The sequence below is a fragment of the Chiloscyllium plagiosum genome, unplaced genomic scaffold (genome assembly GCF_037043375.1).
Source record: "Chiloscyllium plagiosum isolate Xiang-an unplaced genomic scaffold, Cpla_swu_hap1 HiC_scaffold_19, whole genome shotgun sequence".
Lineage (NCBI taxonomy): Eukaryota > Metazoa > Chordata > Chondrichthyes > Orectolobiformes > Hemiscylliidae > Chiloscyllium > Chiloscyllium plagiosum.
Genome location: NW_028270157.1, coordinates 46,367,761 through 46,388,794, shown reverse-complemented (window position 1 = coordinate 46,388,794; position 21,034 = coordinate 46,367,761). Strand labels below are relative to the sequence as shown.

General features: G+C 38.9%; 1 protein-coding gene across 1 annotated transcript in view; it reads right to left on the bottom strand.

The window, feature by feature from the left end:
* The window catches only part of ttc38 (tetratricopeptide repeat domain 38), a 46,366-nt gene that overhangs the window by 2,656 nt on the left and 22,676 nt on the right, over window positions 1-21,034 (bottom strand). The window contains exons 8-13 of the mRNA XM_043709353.2: window positions 19,752-19,811; window positions 16,042-16,080; window positions 14,415-14,496; window positions 10,943-11,108; window positions 5,598-5,757; window positions 3,156-3,229 (exon numbers count right to left, since the gene is read on the bottom strand). Coding sequence (XP_043565288.2) covers window positions 3,156-3,229; window positions 5,598-5,757; window positions 10,943-11,108; window positions 14,415-14,496; window positions 16,042-16,080; window positions 19,752-19,811 — 581 coding nt within the window. The remainder of the gene's footprint in view (window positions 1-3,155; window positions 3,230-5,597; window positions 5,758-10,942; window positions 11,109-14,414; window positions 14,497-16,041; window positions 16,081-19,751; window positions 19,812-21,034) is intronic.

The following is a 21,034-nucleotide window of genomic DNA, read 5'->3' as shown; positions in this document are numbered from 1 at the left end:
TAACAGATTACACAGGTTGTTTTTGGTGTTATAAAATAACTCCAGCCTCACTGACAAGCATATTTTCAAATAAACCTAAAACATACAACATATTTATTATTGTATGAGAAATTGTTTATAAAATGGTGTTTCATAATTTGTTGATTGCTTGGAAAACAGTAAGAGTTATTGCTAAGTAAACTAGAAAGTTTTAATAGCATTCCTACTCCCAAAGGAGCAACTAATTCCAAATCATGGCTGATACTAGATCCATACTGATCTGAGCCATGGCAGGAGACTCCCAGGATAAGAGAAGAAATATTTTAGTGGTGATGTCCTCAAGATAGCTTGAAGAAATTAAACATCCCCTCCGATTCTTGTGACCAACTAAAATGGAGACAGTTCATTCAATAAGATACTGAATTAATTAAGAGACTTCGTTGGGAGCTGCAGAGGCAAAGGTGTCAAGGGAACACACAAACCTCCAAACACCTCATCTGTCTGACCTCACAAGCACCACTTTCCCTGCATGTGACAGAGTCTGCAGATTGAGCACATTGAATTTATCAGACATCTCAGAATCCATTGGATGAGAGTGGAAGCCAGTCGTGCTCAATCTGAACCACTGCCTAAGAAGTCTAATAAATCCAGATAATAAATGTTACAAACCTGATGGTAATGGGTCTGAATTTTCACTGGTCTAGCACATCATGACATTACGTTAAGCAAGTGTAAAGTGAAAAGCTTGAGATATAAGCTAGGCCTTATTTGTGTTCCAGTCACTGCTCCAAGTTCCAGAGAACCTTTGGAGCAAAACATCTGCCAGTTTCAAACAAGGTGATCTCTGATGGAGGAGTAAGTGCCAGAAGGAGACTCCTCGGTTGAGAATTCAAGCTGGTCTGCACTCTTAACAGAGAAGGTGTAGTAGTATGCCAAGCAGCAACAAAGCAACCTACCTGGGGGTCCAAGGCACTGCATTTTATTAAAGGGCCAATTTGAGCAGAGTATCGTTCTCTGAGCCATACTGCCAGTGGATAGCTGGTAAGAGCCACATTTTCTAACTATCATCTATATGCCAGATCGGTTTCCTTTAGACATGCATGTCCCAGGTTCAAAAGTCGAAGTCATCAATAAGTAAATTGTGATATTCTTCAGGCTGTTAGTCCTGTAGATTTTCATGATTAACATACAAGTAAATGGGTCAAGATTGTGGTGGTGCTGGAAAAACACAGCAGATCAAGCAGCATCCGAGGAGCAGGAAAATCGATGTTTCGGGCAAAAGCCCTTCAAGTAAATGAGTTGAGCAAGATGAACAAGAATGGATGAGATGCAAAGGAATGTTACTTTTGTGTGGTATCTGACTTTATCTTAAAGTGAGAAAAGATAATGCATTAAAAAGCTAATCAGTTGACTATTTTTTAATTGATGGTGCTTCATTTGTCAGGTTAGGGTAATTGAAAGGTGAATCCATATAATAAACAAAAGCATAAAATTGCATTTACTTAGCACCCTTTCCAACCACAGGAAATCCAAGAATGCTTTACTGTCACTGAAACACTTTTGAAATGTAGCTAATTCTGTAATTTAGGAAACAGTAGCTACTTTGCATAAAGCAAGATCCCAAGGAGTAAGTAGCTCCTTGACCAAAAAATACCTAAAGTAGAGTAGAATCCCATGCCCCTTCCCCTAAAGCCAGCCAGGAAACCACCAGAGTTTACATTGTGAACTCCTGACATGGTAGAGAACTCAACTGGTTTCTGGTTGAGAGGATTTTCTGACACCTTTCCTGCCACAGACAAGGGAGCATGCCAGTGCAACAATGATTATAAGAACGTGACAATTCTGTAATATGATTCATTATAATGTTGATTGACCCAGTTTGCACATTGCAATTTTTCAATCCATTGTGCCTGCACTGTCTCTTTAGGAGACCTATCCAATCCTTCCCGTTCTCTTGTTGTATCCCACAACTCTGAATATATTGTGGGAGAACACTCAGATGTTTTTGTGATGTTGATTGATGAATAATTCTTGACTTCGTATCAGGGATAATGCCTCTTCACTTCTAAGTACTGTCATGGAATCTTTAACATCCACATGAGCAAACAGCTAACACTTCAATCAACACCTTAAGTTGGTTGAAATCTAGTAATTTGACCAATCGAATCACATCACAGCACTTACACTTGCCTTTAAATAAGATATAATTTCGGGTCTCAGCTATTTCCTTGATATATTTTTAAGGGGTTTGGTCTGATCTATACAATATGTCTGAAAAGGTTATATAAAAATCATTTCTTTGATTTAGTCCTGATCCAATAATAACTAGACAAAGCTATTTTCAATGAAGAGAAAGGGTAAATGAAGCAACTTCAGTAGTAACTTTGAACAGGAAATTTCATATAAACTTGAGATGGAAATATTTTCAGAGTTGTGGGATACAACAAGAGAACGGGAAGGATTGGATAGGTCTCCTAAAGAGACAGTGCAGGCACAATGGATTGAAAAATTGCAATGTACAAACTGGGTCAATCAACATTATAATGAATCATATTACAGAATTGTCACGTTCTTAAAATCATTGTTGCACTGGCATGCTCCCTTGTCTGTGGCAGGAAAGGTGTCAGAAAATCCTCTCAACCAGAAATCAGTTGAGTTCTCTACCATGTCAGGAGTTCACAATGTAAACTCTGGTGGCTTCCTGGCTGGCTTAATGGGAAGGGGCATGGGATTTACCTCTACTTTAGGTACTTTTGGTCAAGGAGCTACTTACTCCTTTGCGTCAATAACTGCTCACACAGCAAGGGTGCTGTCTGCCCTCACCAATCCACACAGCCTAGGGATGTCCAACTGACCCCAGCGTCCACAGACCCCACCTTTACCTAGCTGTGAGATCACACAACCATCACCTTGTCTTTCTCCACCTGCAGCTCCAGCAGTGACCACCAATTCTGGTTGCACATTTTGATTGGTCAGCAGCCTTTGAGGACAGGTAACCATCTTTCAAAGGGACAAGAATTAATTGGCAGGTAATTGACCAGTTGGCTGTTGTTGACCAGTTGCAGCCCATGTCCTCGTGAATCAGTAAGTTTACACCCCCATCTTTTCTTCTACACCCTCCCAGTTTTCAAGCCTGATACCAAAAGCCTATTTCCTCCATTAAATCTGGCACATACCTGGCTAGTTTTTGGTGATCTCTGCTGTCTGATTTTAAAGCAGCATGGATCAATAGCAGGTTAAAGACATCTCTCTGCAAAAAACAAAATTGTTTTAAAGAAATTAGATAACCTGCAGTCAAAAAAATCCAATTATCACAAATTTGTTCAAATTATATGACACAATACCATAACATATTCAAAGTTCAACAGCAGGAATTTAGTTTGAAGGTGGTAGCATGAATGCACTGTGCGTTTAATGGAGAAGATACTTCAAAATGGAGACACCCTCTTGCAATGCTTTTTTAAATAGCCTTTCTTTGCAGCCGATCCTTCATAGTGGTGGGAGCAATCCCTCTCCATCGTGGTCAAATGCTCCTGCTGTTGCACCTGGCAAATACGGTGGGACTCTAAGCCTGCCTAGAGGACGAGATCTTCAGTTTAGCTATTTTGCATCAACCAGTTCAGATGTGCTATGATACCTCTTAAGCAGATGGGACTTGAACTCAGGTTTCCTGGCTCAGAGTGAGGAGCACTACCATGAGTCCCTACTTGAAAATGATCTTCACAAAGCTAAACTGGTCCTTGCCACCTACAGTAACCTGGAGGCATTTTTAAGTGGGTTTAATAGGCCTAATTGACTGCACTGCGTACAGGCTGGTGGCCTAGCCCCGCCACTCTCCCAATCCCACAAATTAGAAAATGTGGTTGATGGCCAATAGCCCTACTTTAGCAGCTGTCCGTTCCCTCCTGGTTTCAGCATGAATTAAAAACCAAGCTCCTGTCTCCAAAGGCAAGGAAGAGAATAAATAATACATTAAAAATCATGCATCTAATGCAGTAAAAATAAATTGAGTAAAAAGACCTCCACATCCTTCAACTTAGCTTGTTCAAAGAAATCTGACACAAAATTATTAATGTTATTATTTTTATTCTGACCAACCTCCTGCTAAGGAAGTTTGGTTTGTGAAATGTGTTGAAAATAATGGTATGCAATACACCATCTGAAAGTGTGGTGAAGGCAAGTTCAATTGAGGTATTCAAGAGGGCATTGGATGATTATTTGAATATAAATAGTGTAGAAGGGAATGTTGAAAAAGCAGCACATTGGCGGTAGGTAATGTTGCTCGTTTGATGAGTCAATGGAGGCAAGATGGGTCAAATAGCCTCCTCCTGCACTGTAACACCTCTGTGAAGTAAAGGCCACTCCACAATGAGCATAAAATTCCAGCTAATGTAAAATTCTATCATCTAGTGGTAAATCTTACCTATATGATCCCTTTAGTACATAGCTGTGAAGTAGACCTGTCTCAGTGTACAGTACAGTATTTAAAACACCCTGATCCCTGATTGCTTCCTTAATATACCGATCCAGAAAACAATTATTATTTACATTTCATGAATGTATCATCTGTTCTTTTCGTTGTAGGTTTTGCTTCCCAGTGCAGTGAAAATTGAAATCCCCCATTATTATTTTATCCTTATTAGACACACCTCTTCTGAATGCAGTGGATGTTTGTATTTGGATTTTCAAACATTGCCAAATGACAGGTTTATTTATAAAATTAAAGGGGAGTAGCATAGTAGAGTCATAGAGATGTATAGCACGGAAACAGATCCTTTGGTTCAATCATCTATGCTGACCAGATATTCTAATCTAATCTGGTCTAATTTGCCAGCACATGGTCCATATCCCTCTAAACCCTTCCTATCATTATACCCATCAAGATGCCTTTTAAATGTTGTTATTGTACCACCCTCCACCACTTCTTCCGGCTGTTCATTCCATACATGCATCATCCTCTGCATGAAAAAGTTGCCCCTTAGGTCCCTTTTAAATCTTGCCCTTCTCACCCTAAACCTATGCCCTCTAGTTCTGGACTCCCCCACTCTGGGGAAAAGACCTTGTTTATTTACCCTATCCTTGCCCCTTATGATTTTATAAACCTCTGCAAGGTCACCCCTCAGCCTCTGATGCTCCAGGGAAAATAGCCCCAGCCTCTCCCTATAGTTCAAGCCCTCCAACCCTGGCAACATCCTTGTAAATCTTTTCTGAACCTTTTCAAGTTTCACAACATCCTTCCTATACAAGGGAGACCAGAATTGCACCCAATATTCTATTTGGTTTAATCCACTTAGAAAAATCACACAAAAACTCTAAGACAAATCTATAATTCTTTCCTCCCCATCTGTGGGTGATAGGAACAAGTGGAGCTTTCAGGATTGAGATCAGTAAGTTCTTGTTAGGTAGCTGCATCAAAAGATTTGGAACAAAGGCATCTAAGCAATGTTGATAATGAGCTGTCACATTATCAAATGATGGAGCAGGCTCAAAGCAAAAATGGTCTGTTCCTGTGCCATATGTTGCCATCACTTAAACAACATGTTTTAAGAGCTGTTAAGATTGACGTGTTATCTTATTTCAGCTGATGTTGATTATTCTGAAAAGATACCAGAAAATACCTGTGCATTACTGCCTCCAATGTTCTGAATCTGGTAACGAACTGGATTTAACAGATCCACAGTGCGACTGTAATTTCCATTCGCAAACTCTGCTATTGCCTGACAGATAGGAAGTCCCAAATCTTTACCAATTTGGTATTGATAGTTTTCACCAGGAGTTCTGAAAAAAAAAATTCTACAATTAGTGGTCTGATGCATATGGCTCACTGCATTTTGTCTCATGTGAATTCATAATTTACATTAAAATGTCAATTAGCACTTTTTCCAGAAATGGATTTAAGCAGCTTTTTATTGTAGATGAGCATCATCCAATGGAAATACACAGCCTAATGTGAGACTTCACCAAAGGCTTTCTTCACAAGCAAAACAAGTTTGGTATCTACGTGAACTTTGCACCAATCTGATATTACTAGGATGAAATGTTTTTCTCAAAGAAGTTACTATTTTCACTATTTTTAAGTTATATTTTGTTACTCTGTATCAGAGAATTAACATCACATTGATTCCAGTTTGGGAAACAAAACAGAGCCACATTTGTAAAACTTTACAAGCAGGAGGGCTGCCCTGGTAAACATTCAAAAACAAAACTGTGGTTTGAACATCTCAGACAAAAATAAGCATTCCTTCTTTTGCTGCATTTAAATACATAGTGTTGTAAACTTTCTTTTTTTTAAAATTTTGGTTTTTACAAAACTGGGGATTGAAATGATTAGGACCTACTTTAAACAATGTATTTAAAAGGGTGGCTGTATGTTTTGAAAGCAAGTTATCTGACATCCATGCCAGGCATTATGTGAAGGATTGCATGAACAATAATTGAAGGTTGAGTTATAGACGATTTGAAGCCAAGGAGTGTACAGATGCAGCTTTTGCTGGCAATAACATGATCAGTCTATGGACTGCGATAGGGTTAAAGTTAGCATTATCGACCACAGAGACCTTTCTGCCTGCCAATAAATTTGTGATTGGTTCTCAGGTAACTGACCAGCCTGCAGCTGGGAACAAGTTACAGAGAGAGAGAGAGACAAGTGTTCAGTTCTTCCCCAGCTCAGAAGCAGTCTCTCCATTCTCTGCAGTCAAAACTCACTATAAACCTGAAGAAAACAAGTTCATCTTTCCTACAATAGTTGCTGTAAGTTATGCCTTTTAACTGATAAGTCAGAATTTTTTTATAAGTTGACTACCTTGTGTCTCTTACCAACCAGTGAACACATCCAGAGAAAGATGACAGAAGTAATATGCTGGCCAGCAGAAGAGTCATAAAGATCATCTTAACAACAAAACCCAGGAACAGAGACTATCAAAACTATCTTTCCAGTTCGGCCCTTCTGCCCATAACCCAATTTATCTGGGTCTGTGTGTAAGGGGGAATTTCCAAGGTGATGAGAGTTTTAATTGGTGGTATTATAAGCTGATGATTTAAAACCATTTACATATAGCTAGAGTCTAATTATTGCAATAAATAATTATTCTTGTTCAGTTAAAGAAATCTTGTTCATGCTTTGCATTAATCTGGGTCTGAAAGTCAGTTAAAATGGGGAACTTTACATTTTGTACAATTTTTAACTTTTCTGATGACTCCAGGAAATGTAGGGCTCAATTTAACAATGCTTGAACATTTGTCTGGAAGTGGATTAAAAACAGGCGATGAAGATTTGGATGTGGTATTGGTCAGTAATACTGGTGAAATAAAACACTCTGTTCTGTACTGCACTTAAGATAGCAAAGAATTATTTGGTAAGGCAGAGTTGTCCCTAACAATCTTAAGCAGATTTGGCAGGTGAGCTAGAGTTTGGATTTCCGGACACAGTTAGGAAGGCAGGTACTAGTTGGGCACATGGGTTTAGAGCTGAAAATGTGTTGCTGGAAAAGCGCAGCAGGTCAGGCAGCATCCAGGGAACAGGAGAATTGACGTTTCGGGCATAAGCCCTTCTTCAGGCTTATGCCCAAAACGTCAATTCTCCTGTTCCCTGGATGCTGCCTGACCTGCTGCGCTTTTCCAGCAACACATTTTCAGCTCTGATCTCCAGCATCTGCAGACCTCACTTTCTCCACTTGGGTTTAGAGGAAATACAAAAGAGACCAAGTAACCCAATGATTCACAATATTGTTACCTTCAAAGTTTCAGACAATTAAAAATGTAATATCATTGCTGTATTGCCCCCTTAATGATACATCAATCACAATTAGAATCAAATTAGTTTTTCATTTCTTAATTGAATAAAACGTTATGAACTTAATCACTAAAGTTAGTTGCCAATGTTATAAATAGACCAGACAATTAGTGCACCTGAGGGGCACAGTACAAATATGACCTTTACCTGCTGGTGTTGTAACAAAGCCTTGCTTTATATCAAAACTCAACACTATATATTTACACGCTGAAAATCACTGATTTAGTTTTAGAAGACCAAAGCAGCATTCTGGAGACTTTGAAACAACAGCTATTAGGGATGGCTGGATGTTTACATGATTGTACCTCAGAAATTCTAGTGCCATTAAAATGGAGCCAGCCTGTCTTGAAAACTGCAGAGACAAAATCCTTGAAGGAGTGTGATTTGACTATCTCCTAACCAATCATAAAGTAGTCAATCATTGAGATATGCAACTGGGCAAGACAGAGTATTAGGTGAAATCACCTCAGACAATGAATTCTGGCCAAAAAAGAAATTCATCCATCCATAATCTAATGTAAATAATGGTCATGGAATCCATTAGCCCTGATCATATTCAGATAACTTGTCAGTTGGAGAGTTATACAGTACAGAAACAGACCAACTTGTCCACGCTGACCAGCTATCCCATTTGAAAGCATTTGGCCCATATCCATCTAAACCCTTCCTTTTCATATACCCTCCAGTTGCCTTTGAAACGTTGTAATCGTACTCACCACTGGCAGCTCGTTCCATACACGCATCACCCTTTGCATGAAAGAATGCCATTCAGATCCCTTTTAAATCTTAAACCTATACCCTATAGTTTTGGACTCCCCTATCCTGGAAAAAAATACATTTTGGCAGGCTCTAAAAAAACCTAATTAATCCATCCTTACAGTAACTTATGTGTGAATCTGAGTGCATGTATGTGTAGAGTACTAGATTACATTTATTAGATTGGGTGAAATCTGATAAATATTATTCTCTTTCCTTTACTAAAGCTTAACAAAGAAACCTGTCTCTGTATCTCTTTTACAGTCACAGTATTTAAATAGTTAGAAATTGGCTGAATTGACAACCACATCCTTAGAAAAAGAGTTTGTGGCCAAATTTGGGGAGGCATGGTGGCTCACTGGTTAGTCCTGCTGCCTCACTGCACCAGGGACCTGGGTTTGATTCCAGCCTTGCAGTGACCGTGCAGAGTTTGCACATTCTCTCTGTGTCTGTGTGGGTTTCCTGCGGGCACTCCAGCTTCCTCCCACAGTCCAAAGATGTGCAGATTAGGTGGACTGGTCATGTTAAATTGCCCATATAATGTCCAGGGATTGTGTAGGTTAGGTGGATTAGTAATGGGAAATATAGTGTTACAGGGATAGGGTAGAGCAGTGGATATGTGTGGAATGCTCTTCTGAGCGTTGGTATGGACTCGATGGGCCGAATGGCCTGCTTCCCCACTATAGGGATTTTATGAAGTAGCCATTCTACTCTTCCTCACCTGCTAGTAACAACATTCTGGAGTCAAATCTAATTGTTCATATGAGGCATCTCACTACAAAATATCCTTTGTTGCGCATAACAGTAGCTCACTGAATGCAAACCTTTGGTTTTTCTTAGTAAAAGCCTTTCTTAATTTATTGCAATTTCTCAACTATTTTCCTGATTATATCTTTCTTTTAGAAGCAGTTAATCAGTTTCTTGTGTAGATGGAATCTTATAGCTTACACAATTATGTGTCCTGGAAAATTATTTGTCTATGTAGGTTTAACAATTTGAGATCTCACAGTTTAACCCTGTATTCCTACTCTTGATACCCAGAATCACTAAATCTGACACTTTATTGTAAGATGCAGGGTCTAACTGTTTAAGTGGAAATAGTAATGTTCTAACAGGAAGAAAAATCCCACGGGCTGAGCTATTATCCATGTTTATTTTGAAATGTTAAAGATAATGTTCAAACTAAGAGGAAAAGCAGTATGATTGTGCAAAGGCAGTTGACAGATGAGAAGATTAGAGAGAATTTATCAAAAAAACAAACAATAAAAAAAGGAAAGTTAGAATAAGAGAAAAAGCTAGTTAGGAAACTAAAAACAAATAATCAAGTTTCTATAAATATTTACGGAAGAGTTCAAAAGTGGGCATTGGTCCCATAGAAAGTGAGACTGGAGAACTGAAACTGCAAACTAAGGCAAAGTCAGATAAATTGAACAGAGGAGTCAATGTGTCCCTGTGCATGAAAGGTTAGCATGCAGATATAGCAAATAATCAAGAAAGCTACTAATATATTGCCATTTATGATGAAGGAAGTAGCGAAGTTATGCTTCAGTTACACAGGGTACTGGTAAGACTTCATCTGAAGCACTGTGCATAGCATTGGTCAACTTATTTCAGGGAATATATAAATGCATTAATACCTTGAATAGATGGATTGTCATTGAAGGATTGATTAGACTGGCTAGGCTTGCATTCGCTGAAGTTTAGACAAGTAAAAGGTGATTTGAATAAATCACATAAGATCTTGCAGGATCTTGACAGGTACATATGAGAGGTTCTTTCCTCTCGTTAGAGAATTTAGATCAAGGATCACTATTCAAAAAATCAGGAATCAACCAGTTAAAAAGGAGATGAGACAAAATGTTTCTTTCTCAGAGGGTCTTGAGTCTTTGGAACTCACTTTCTGAAAAGGTGGTGGAAACAGAGTCATTGAATATTTTTAAAGCAAAGGTGAATAGATACATGTTAAGCAAAGGAAGTTAAAGATCATCAGGATAGGCAAAAGTGCAGATTTGAGGTAGCTGTTGGGTGAGCCATGATCCTTCCAAATGCAAAGCAAACTTGACATGCTGGATGGCTTACTCCTGTTCTTGCATTTAGTTTTCTAAAATGCTTTAAATTCTGACTCTCAGAGTAACTATGTTAGATGATTACATTCCAGCATTTTGGTATTCAATTCTGTCCCTTGCTTTGAGTTGAAACAATTATTTCTATTCAAAATGTAAAAACAACAATAGACAATGTGCAAGAAGGGTTCGTTTTCAGTGAATTACTTGTAAATAGGTAAGATTTTCAGTAATATCACAATGTATCAACAGATTGGCATCCAGAGTCTGCAGTATGGAAATAACTCCCTTGAGAGAACCTATTCTCAAGCCTTTAAATGGCTGGAAGTGTCTGATATACAGGCATGCTTACTTGGAGAATTCTTGCAGTGATGTGATGACTTCATTTGCAGTGTCAATCTCTTTAGCTCCAAGCAGTGACATCAGTATATGGGCATCATTGAAGATAAGAATCTGGTCTTTGGCATGATCCTTGGTGACTCTAGCAAGTTTCTTCCATTGATTGTCAACATTAACACCTGTGGAAGACTGTACTGTTAGTGAAACAGGGGATTTGGCTTGTTCTTTCAGTCTTCATAATTGTCATTTAATTACGTGATCATCAACACAATAACACATGATTTAATTATGTAATCAGCAGTACAATAACATGTGAATAATTCTTTTAAAACATGTGAAAAATAGAAACAAAAAAAACCACCCATTTAAACATGCTGTTCATTTCTGGGTGGAAGGGCTAGGTCTCACTTTAGACTCTACAAAATCTGCAACACATTTCCCAATTTGAACAATACACTCTGCTGTCTTTCACATCTTTTCATATCCTGATTGTTTAAAGATCTCCATCAGGTCCCTTCCTAACTTTCCTTCTAAAATCTCCTCTTTTCCATCCTGACTCTTTACATTAATAATCTCTTTGTCTTTGGCGATTCTAATCCAACCCAACTAATTTCAAGATTTTACAATACATTACAATACAATATAGCACAGAAACAGGCGCACCAAGCCTGTGCTAATTCCTAATCCTTACTTAGACTCACATCATTGTGCCAATGAGCAGCTTTCTTCCCTCTGTTTGCCTTCCATTCATCTATCAAGATACGCCTTAAACGTTGCTAATGTGCCTGCTTCCACCACCTCCACTGACAGTGCATTCCAGGCACCCACCACCCTCTGTCAAAACTTTTCCCTGCACTTTTGCCATAAACTTTTCCCCTTTTACCTTGAATAATGCCCTCTTGTAGTGGACTTTTCCGCCCTGGATTATCCACCCTATCTATGCTTGTCATAATTTTGTAGACCTCTAACAGGTTGCTTCTCAGTCTCCATCTTTCCAGTGAAAACAGGCTGAGTTTATCTAATCTCTACTCATAACTAAAACCCTCCACACCAGACAACATTCTGGTAAACCTTCTCTGCAGCATCTCTAAAGCATCCACGTCCTTCTGGTAGTGTGGTTACCAGAACTGCATGCAATATCCCAAATGTGGTCTAACAGCTGTAACATAACTTGCCAACTTTTATATTCGATGCCCCGACTGATGAAAGCAAGTATGCTGTATGCCTTCTTGATCACCTTAACCACCTGTGTTGCAACTTTCAGGGATCTGTGGACCTGTACACCCAGATCCCCCTGCTTAGGGCTCTGCCATTTATTGTATAACTGACAACTGAATTTGATCTTCCAAAATGCATCACTGCACACTTATCAGGATTAAACTTCATCTGCCATTTCTCTGCCATCTATTTATATCCCACTGCATCCTTTGACAATTCTCCTCATTATCTGCAACTCTGCCAATTTGGGTTTCACGTCCAAACTAATCAGACTATCTAGATTTTTTGATCAACAATACATTTTTTGATTATTTTTAAATTTTCTTCTCCCAACTATCCTTTTATTTTTTTCTTTTGCCAGTGGACAAAATCTTTTTGTCTTAATTCCTTCCACCGCAATTTGTGATTTCTAATTCTCTTACCTTTAGCTCAGCATCCCCTTTCTGTCACCTAAATCAAATTGTTCCACGGTTGCTTTTCTTGAACTCATGGTTTTGTTGTCCACACATCTTTCAACATTGTACACAGTACTAAAAGCACCTCCAGGAATGCAAACCAATCTGCTGAATATTTGCTCCGTTTGGGATAATACCTAAATGTGCAATCCCAACTCAGGAAAGTGCCCTGGAACTTTGGAAGTTTGGAGGTGTGACAATGTAAACTTCAGAACTTTAATAACTTTATGGATTGGAAGAAACAGCAATAGTTCTTTCTGGAATAAATTGTTTTCCCAAGATGAAAGGAGGAACTGTTATAAAGGAATTAAAAGCAATTTGCTAATTAACCTTCCCTGGGGAAAAAGGAGTCAAAGTATCATAAACAAGCTGTTTCCTGTAAGACAGGAGTTTTACTGCTGGATAATTAGCTGTCTCGTGACAAATGGGCAATTAAGACTGCCTACAGAAGGAATGCCCTGAAGAATTTAACGAGTTAATTGCTGGACAGGCTATTTTAAACCAAAAGCTAACACTGAATATTACAAGGAACAGTAGAGCTACTTCTGAAAAGAAGGCAAGTTACAGACTTGTGGTCTCCATAAATGTAATCAATACTTGGGATGAAATAATCTAAAAGATCGTCAATAATGTCATACTACAAACTTGAAAAAGACAGAAAATTGTATAAGAATTCATCTCCAGAAATCTTCAGCAGCTTTGAAGAACAATACTGCACAAGGATCCAAACTGGACACTTCCAGAATGACACAGTTGTTTGGAATCATGGCTAAATGCCACCATTAATTGGATAATAGCCAAGTTCAGTTGTGAGGCTTAACTTGCTTATTTGAGAGGTCTTATTTTGATGTGACATACAGTAATGTTTACATCATTTGTTTCAGTATTTGATTGTGAGATTTCTTAATACGTAGCCAAATTAAAAGTAACTTGCGATTTATCCACAACAGAGGTAAGGTTTGGCAGATGAACATGGGAGTCATGGCCTCCCATTCTTGAAAGAGTCAGGAGTTTTTTTTCCTTTCTGTCTCTCCACACATCTGTGGTTTCTCATTGCTCATACCATATTCTTCTCTCAGATGTAAACATGACAATCACTCACAAGTAACTATAAAATAATGTGCATTATTTATTTGAAGATCAGGCTACATTCAGATTAAGTTCACTAGGATTTTATTACAACTAACTCCCTTTATTGCTCCTTCAGACTACTCAAAAAGCCATTGGCCTAATTCATCATATCTGCCAACATGTGCAATGACTGACAGCAGATATTTCTTTAAAGATGTATGTCATTATATTGCAACTTTGCTCAGGTCGACTTATGCTATAGCAGTTTTCATGTCCTTTCTACAATGGAGTTAGAAGTTGGGGCAATGTATCTATACTGCACAGAGTTCTCTACCCTTTGATTTAAAATAGACCAACAAAGGTTGCAATACAATTAAACCAGTAACAGGATTAACAAAAAGAGATGAAAATAACTTTCAATTTCATTAGAACAGCCAAAATTACAGAGTAAATATTAGAAAGTCTGACCAAGCCATTTATCAGTGGTGGTCTTTATAGCCAAAGAGACAGACAGTCTAAAAAGGAAATTTAGGTCTTCAGGCACAATTACCAATGATAGGACAAAGTTGTTTTTTGTGTGGAAAGTGGTGCATGCACAGAGTCAGTCAAACAGGAAGTGTCATATAGTGCTGGAGGAAGTTATAGACATCAGCACAAGCAACATATCCCATGAATGGATTTCATGAAAAAGATATAAATAATGTATTTAATTTGAAGCTTTGAGCAAGGGATAGCATTTACCTTCCATTTGGAGTCGATACAACATGGAACTTGTGTCTATGATATCCAGCATTGATGCAGTTTCAAAACAGCTTTTGGAAACCTGTACAAAGTACAGACAAAACAACATCAAGAAATCACAGCTAAATACATGCAGCGGAGAGAAATAATAAACTAATATACTTGTAGTTACATTATCATTTCCACATCAAAACATTAGCTGTTTCACACAATAAATTATATTTTGAATTATAGAGGCTGTTTTATAAATATTGGAACAGATATTCTTTGCCTATTTCATCCCCTAAAATAGACAATTCACTTCTATCAGGAGGTACCAAGAAGTAGGGGAAGTGATGGAGAGATAGACCACATCCCAATTTATTTTACCTAATTTAAAGAATGATGGGTCTGTTTTCCTCTAAGTGCTCTCTGGTTGTGCGTAGTGCCTAAAATCAGAAGGGAAATGTAAACTCAACAGTGAGCATGAAGGATTCCCAAGGGCCTTCTGTCCTTCTGCTGGTATTTGAATGGTTCATGTACTTCAATTGATCCTGAGACAGGAATCAAGGGAGTTATGCAGAGGATTACACAAGAGTATCCATCTGGTTGCTAGCAAACATCATCCCTGAGGTCCATGTAAATCCTGCCTGACCATCCAACTTCCCCACTTTGTTATCACCCAACCACTAGGGCTACTCCTATTATAAGTGTACATGTTATTACATCACTAAGAAAGCTTTGGGAAACCTTTGGACAATGCACTGAGGATAGAGGACCGACTTAACTAGCCCAGTTGACACTATGTTTAATGGAACAATAAGAAAAAGCAATTACGAAACAGGCTTTTCAAATAATTGTTCTCTTTTAAACAAATCAATCCTGCTTCAAACAGTAACATTCAGCTCGTAGTAGCATTAGGTACAATGGGTAAATGGAATGGAAACTGAAATAACTTGCAATAATAGCTGGAAATGTGTTGCTGGTAAAGCACAGCAGGTCAGGCAGCATCCAAGGAACAGGAGAATCGACATTTCGGGCATAAGCCCTTCATCAGGAAGGGCTTCCTGATGAAGGGCTTATGCCCGAAACGTCGATTCTCCTGTTCCTTGGATGCTGCCTGACCTGCTGTGCTTTACCAGCAACACATTTTCAGCTCTGATCTCCAGCATCTGCAGACCTCACTTTCTCCTCAACTTGCAATAATACTACACTTGCGTAATATACAACAAGTATTAACATGCAAACACTATTCTCCAGATAGTGGTATAGTAATACAATGTCTGTAAAATATCCTCTAACTGTGTTTCAAGCACAATGTGTACATTAAATACTAAAGTATTCAGCAAACACTAATACCACACTAATCCTTGAAATGAAATGAACTAGAAAGCCTACATCTCTCGTAAAATGGTTTTCTGTTATGAATCAAAGGAGCCTGTTGTAGCTCAGTGAGTAGCTCTCTTGTCTCTTGTCAGAAAGCCCTGGGTTAAAGCCTTACTCCCGAATGTATTGGCTTTGAAAAAAAACCAAGCCACAAATGTAAAAAACAAGGTGATGATTCGTGTGAAGATGATCTACCAGATGATCAACCCGATGTAGCATGGTGAAGGAAGGCTCAACTATTTCAACTACAGTTTGTACTCACACGAGCATCGTAAATTGAGAGTGCTGAATCATAATCACCCTGTGTGAAAAGAACACAATCAATAAGACTTACCTAAGAATTACAGTATAAACACAACATAATCACTGCTCATATCAAACACTTCAAGATATTGTACCACCCAGAACAAATAAAATACAATTCAGTTGCACGATGAATCTTGTTCCATTAGGCTTCAAGAACACATTTAAAATTCAGCTTCAGAAAGCAGTCCATATTTAATCAGTGCAGCATTTCTATTTCTTATGTCCCTTTATGAGGGCTGCAATTACTGGATAGTGCTTTCGTCACTCACGAAGGAATATGGGACAATCTGGATCAACTGGTGCAGACTGACATAAATTCATTTTCTGTTGATGAATTTCATTGAATGCATTGACTTTTGCACTATTGTATTAACTCCAGACCAGACAGGGTGTTTATGGATATCGGCTAGGTCACTTAGGACAGAGAATGGTGAGCCTTTGGAATTGTCTTGCACAGAATGTGATTAAGGATCAAGAGGGAACCAGATATAATTCTGAGGGCAAAAGAGATCAAAGGTTATGGAGAGAAAGCAGGGACAGGCTCCTGAATTAGATGATCTACCATCATTATACTGAATGCTGGAGCAGGCTCCAAGAACCAAATGGTCTACTCCTGCTCATACTTTCTATGTTTCTATACAACACTAAGACGTATCGATGACAGTCCAATATAAATGAACTTACCTCACCTTTGGTAGCCATTACTATAATTACTATTGTAACAGGAGCAGTAGAAAGCATAGCACCCAGACTATATGTAAGTCTGATATGTAACAGCAGTATAAATAATTTGGAATTGTTAATAAACATCTGTCTCAACAGCAATCCAGTCTTTGTGGTATTTGTTACAGAGGCTAAAATACAGAGAACACTCAAATCTAAACATACTGGCAGAGGACTATGACCCAAGAGACCTTTGTCAACCCCTATTTTTACCCTGCTCCGTCAGGAGGAGTTTGGACTCAGCTGACAGAGATCACAACATTAAAAGTATTTTGCTCATTTCTTTCCATCATTGTAATTAATAGCTAGAAAGTTAATATTTGCCTCCATTTTGTGTACATGAACCCCTGCCAATGGACAAGGGTCCTGCAAAACCTGTCCTCAAGTGAAACTGATTTTATAATTCATCATAAATTTGAATGAACAAGCTGGATTCCCATAACCATTCCAGTCTTCAATATGCTACATTGATTTTAAATAAAGGAAAGGCTGGGAATTTTGTGATGAGTAACTCACTTCTTGAATTCTCATAGCCTGTCCTCCAACAAGGCATGAGTTAAGACTTTGTTAGAATGCACTCCACCAGTTTGGATAATGCAACTCCAACAAATCAAGAAGCTTGACAAGTCCAGTACAATGCAGCCTGTTTGATCGGCAGCCACTAAACTTTGACATTCACTCCCTCAATCACCAATGCGCAGTGACAGCAATGTGTACTATCTACAAGAAGCACTGCAGAAATCCACCAAGATGCCTTAGACAGCACCTTCTTAATACCTAGAAGGGCAGTGAACATATTGGAACACCACCACTTGCAAGTTCTCCAAACCACACACCATCCTTCTGACATGGAACTGTATCATTGTACCTAGACCACATGCACTGCAGTGGTTCAGAAAGGTTGTCTACCACCATCTTCTCAAAGATATAAGCATGGACAATAAAAGCTGGCACAGCCAGAGAAGCTGGGAATGATTACAAAAGTCATTGTGGCACAGTGGCTCAGTGATTAGCACTGTTGCCTCACAGCGCCAGGGACCTAGGTTCGATTCCAGCCTTGGGTGATTGTCTGTGTGGAGTTTGCATATTCTCCCTGTGTCTGCATAGGTTTCCTCTGAGTGCTCTGATTTCCTCCCACAATCCAAAGATATGTAGGTTTGCTGAATTACCCATAGTGTTCAGGGATTTGTAGGTTAGGTGCATTAGGCAGGGTTAAATGTAGAGGAATGGGTTTGGGTGGGAGGATCGTGTGGACTTGTTGGGCTGAAGGGCCTGTTCCCACACTGTAGGGATTCTAAGAAAAATATTAGGCTTGGAATTAGTAAACAGCATATTGTTTATTCTGCTTTTATTTCAAATTGGCTCCTCTTCAGATGTTTGTTTAAAATTGTTTTGCGTTCAAGGTCTGAGAACAGGCCATTTCCACAGAGATCAGAGCTAGGACAGTGTATCTGTGATTACAGAGGCAACATATCTGATTGTTTTTGAATACTTCATGTTGAAGCATTTTTTCCACTTGGTTTTATGTCCATTCCAGCACACAAAATGCTGACATTCCAGCAGGCATGTGACTCAAATTAGGTCTGATCTAAAGTTAAGACTTCTATAGGAGGGTCCATACAGCGTCTGCCCATTCCAAATACGGGCAATCTCAAATTGGAGGCTGAATAGAGCCTTAAGGTCGTGATTTCTTTTGTCACTGACCTCTTTAGCATCTATCAAACCCTTCCCCGTAAAATTCTTCAAAATGGCAAGCCCCATGCCCAAGCACATTAGACTCCTAGCGGGAGTTGTAACTAAAATATTTTAATGACTCTGTCCCCAGATTGACACTGTTCAAGCACAACCACTTCATTAAGCAGAAGATTAAGCACGCTTAAACTTATTTGACAACCAATTCAGCAAAATCCACTGCATGAACTAATTCTCTTTGTTATTTAACTTATCAAGATATTTTCAAACAGTTAGATCAGTTCTGCACCTGTCACTAATATATAAACTTCACTGAAGTAAAATCCAGCATGGAGAAAGTACAGCATCCTTTAGTCCTACAAGGCAGCAACATATGTATGCTGGAAAATCAGGCTGTGGATGTTAATTTTTATTTTAATTTATTAATTCAATGTAGATTTAACTGACTGGGCCAGCACTTATTTGCCCACACCTGCTGGTTCTTGAGAAAATGGTGGTGAGCTGCTTTTTTTGAACTGCTGCAGTCCATCTCCTGTAGTTAGATCTACAATGCTGTTATGGAGAGAATGCTGGGATATTTACCCAGTGACACTGGAAGAACAGTAATATATTTCCAAGCAGTGTGTGGCTTGAAGAGGATCTTGCAGGTGGTGGTGTTCTCATGTATCTGCTACTCTGTCCTTCTAGATGGAGATGGTCACGGGTTTGGTAGGTGCTGTCTAATGAGCTGTCGAGTGGGGTGTATTCCATTCTGACTTGTGCTTTGCAGATGTTGTCAGGCTTTGTGGAGTCAGGAGATGAATTACTTGTGCAGGATTCCTAATCTCTTACTTGCTTTGAAAACCACAGTCCTTTATATGACTAGTCCAGATCAGTTTCTGATTAATGGTAACCCCAAGATATTGATAATGGGGAATTCAGTGATTAAATACCATTAATTGTCAAGGAGTGATGGTTAGATTCTTTCTTGTTGGAGATATTCAAGCTTGGTATTTGTGTGGTGCAAATACTACCTGCCACTCTTCACCAAAGTCTGGATATTGTTCAGGTCTTTTTGAATTTTGACATGGACTGCTTCAGTATCTGAGGAGTCATAAAAGGTGCTGAGTATTGTGCAATCACCAGCAACCATTCCCACTTCTGACCTTCTGATGGGGAGGAAGATCATTGGTGAAGCAGCTAAAGAAGGCATGGCAATTAACAAATAAATACAAACTTAGGAAGCATCAAGTGTCCAAATCAACAACAAACCTTTTCAATGTGGTATAGTGCCCAGTGCCAGTAATTATGACAGGCAAGCATATCAGAACCCTGTGAACAGATTGAAAAGACAACTGTGAAAACATTCCCATAGATATTTTATGCTTAGCCCTTACCACTATTCCCTCATAGCAGACAGTTCATCATTTCCCAACTAAGAAATGTTTCGAAGAACAGTCATAGTGGACTTGAAATGTTAATTCTGTTCCTATGTCCAGAACTGCTGCGTTCATCCAGCACTTTCTGTTTTTATTTCTGATTTTCAGCATCTCAGTGTTTTGCTTTTATAAAGAATTCTCCATCGCCCTGGTAGCACAAACCTCCAACTAACTTAGTAGATTCATAGAGTCATACAGCATGGAAACTGACCCTTTGGTCCAACTCATTCATGCTGACCAATTTTCCAAACTAAATTAATCCCACTTGCCTACATTTGGCCTATACCCCTTCTAAGCCTTTCCTATTCATGTTTCTATCTAAATGTTTTTTAAGTGTTGTAATTGTACCTGCATCTACCACTTCCTCTGGCAGTTCATTCCACATATGAACCACTGTCTGTGTGAAAAAGTTGCCCCTCAGGTCCCCTTTAAATCTTTCTCTTCTCACCTTAAAAATATGCCCACTAATTTTGAACTCCCCCCCCCCCCACCCCCCACACCTTTGCTATTCACCTTACAATGTGCTCATGATTTTTAAACCTCAAAAGGCCATCCCTCAATCTCCTACACTTCAGTGAAAAAAGCCTCAGCCTATCCACACTCTCCTTATAACTCAAACCCTCCAGTCCCAGCGATATCCTGGTAAATCTTTTCTTAACCCTCTCCAATTTAATAATATCCTTCCAATAGCAGGGCAACCAGAACTGTACACAGTACTCCAAAAATGGCCTCCCCAATGCCCTGTACAACCTCAACATGACATCCCAACTCCTTTACTCAGTGCTCTGAGCAATAAAAGCAAGCGTACCAAACGCCTTCTTAACCACCCTGTTTACCTGTGATGTAACTTTGAAGGAACTATGTACCCGAACCCCTAGGTTTCCAGCAGTTATTCTTCAGGACTCATTGACTTAATCACAGATTTTCTGTTTCTCAATTATCCCTGTTAATTATTGGGCTAATAACAGATATGACGTAAGCAAATGCTGTCACTCAATCTGACCCTATGAATTCAATTATACACCATTCATTAGAAAAAAAAGCAAATGTGAGAACAACATTCCTTCCCTACATTTTCTCCAAGACACCAGAAACTAAGGTTGAAAAAGATAATGA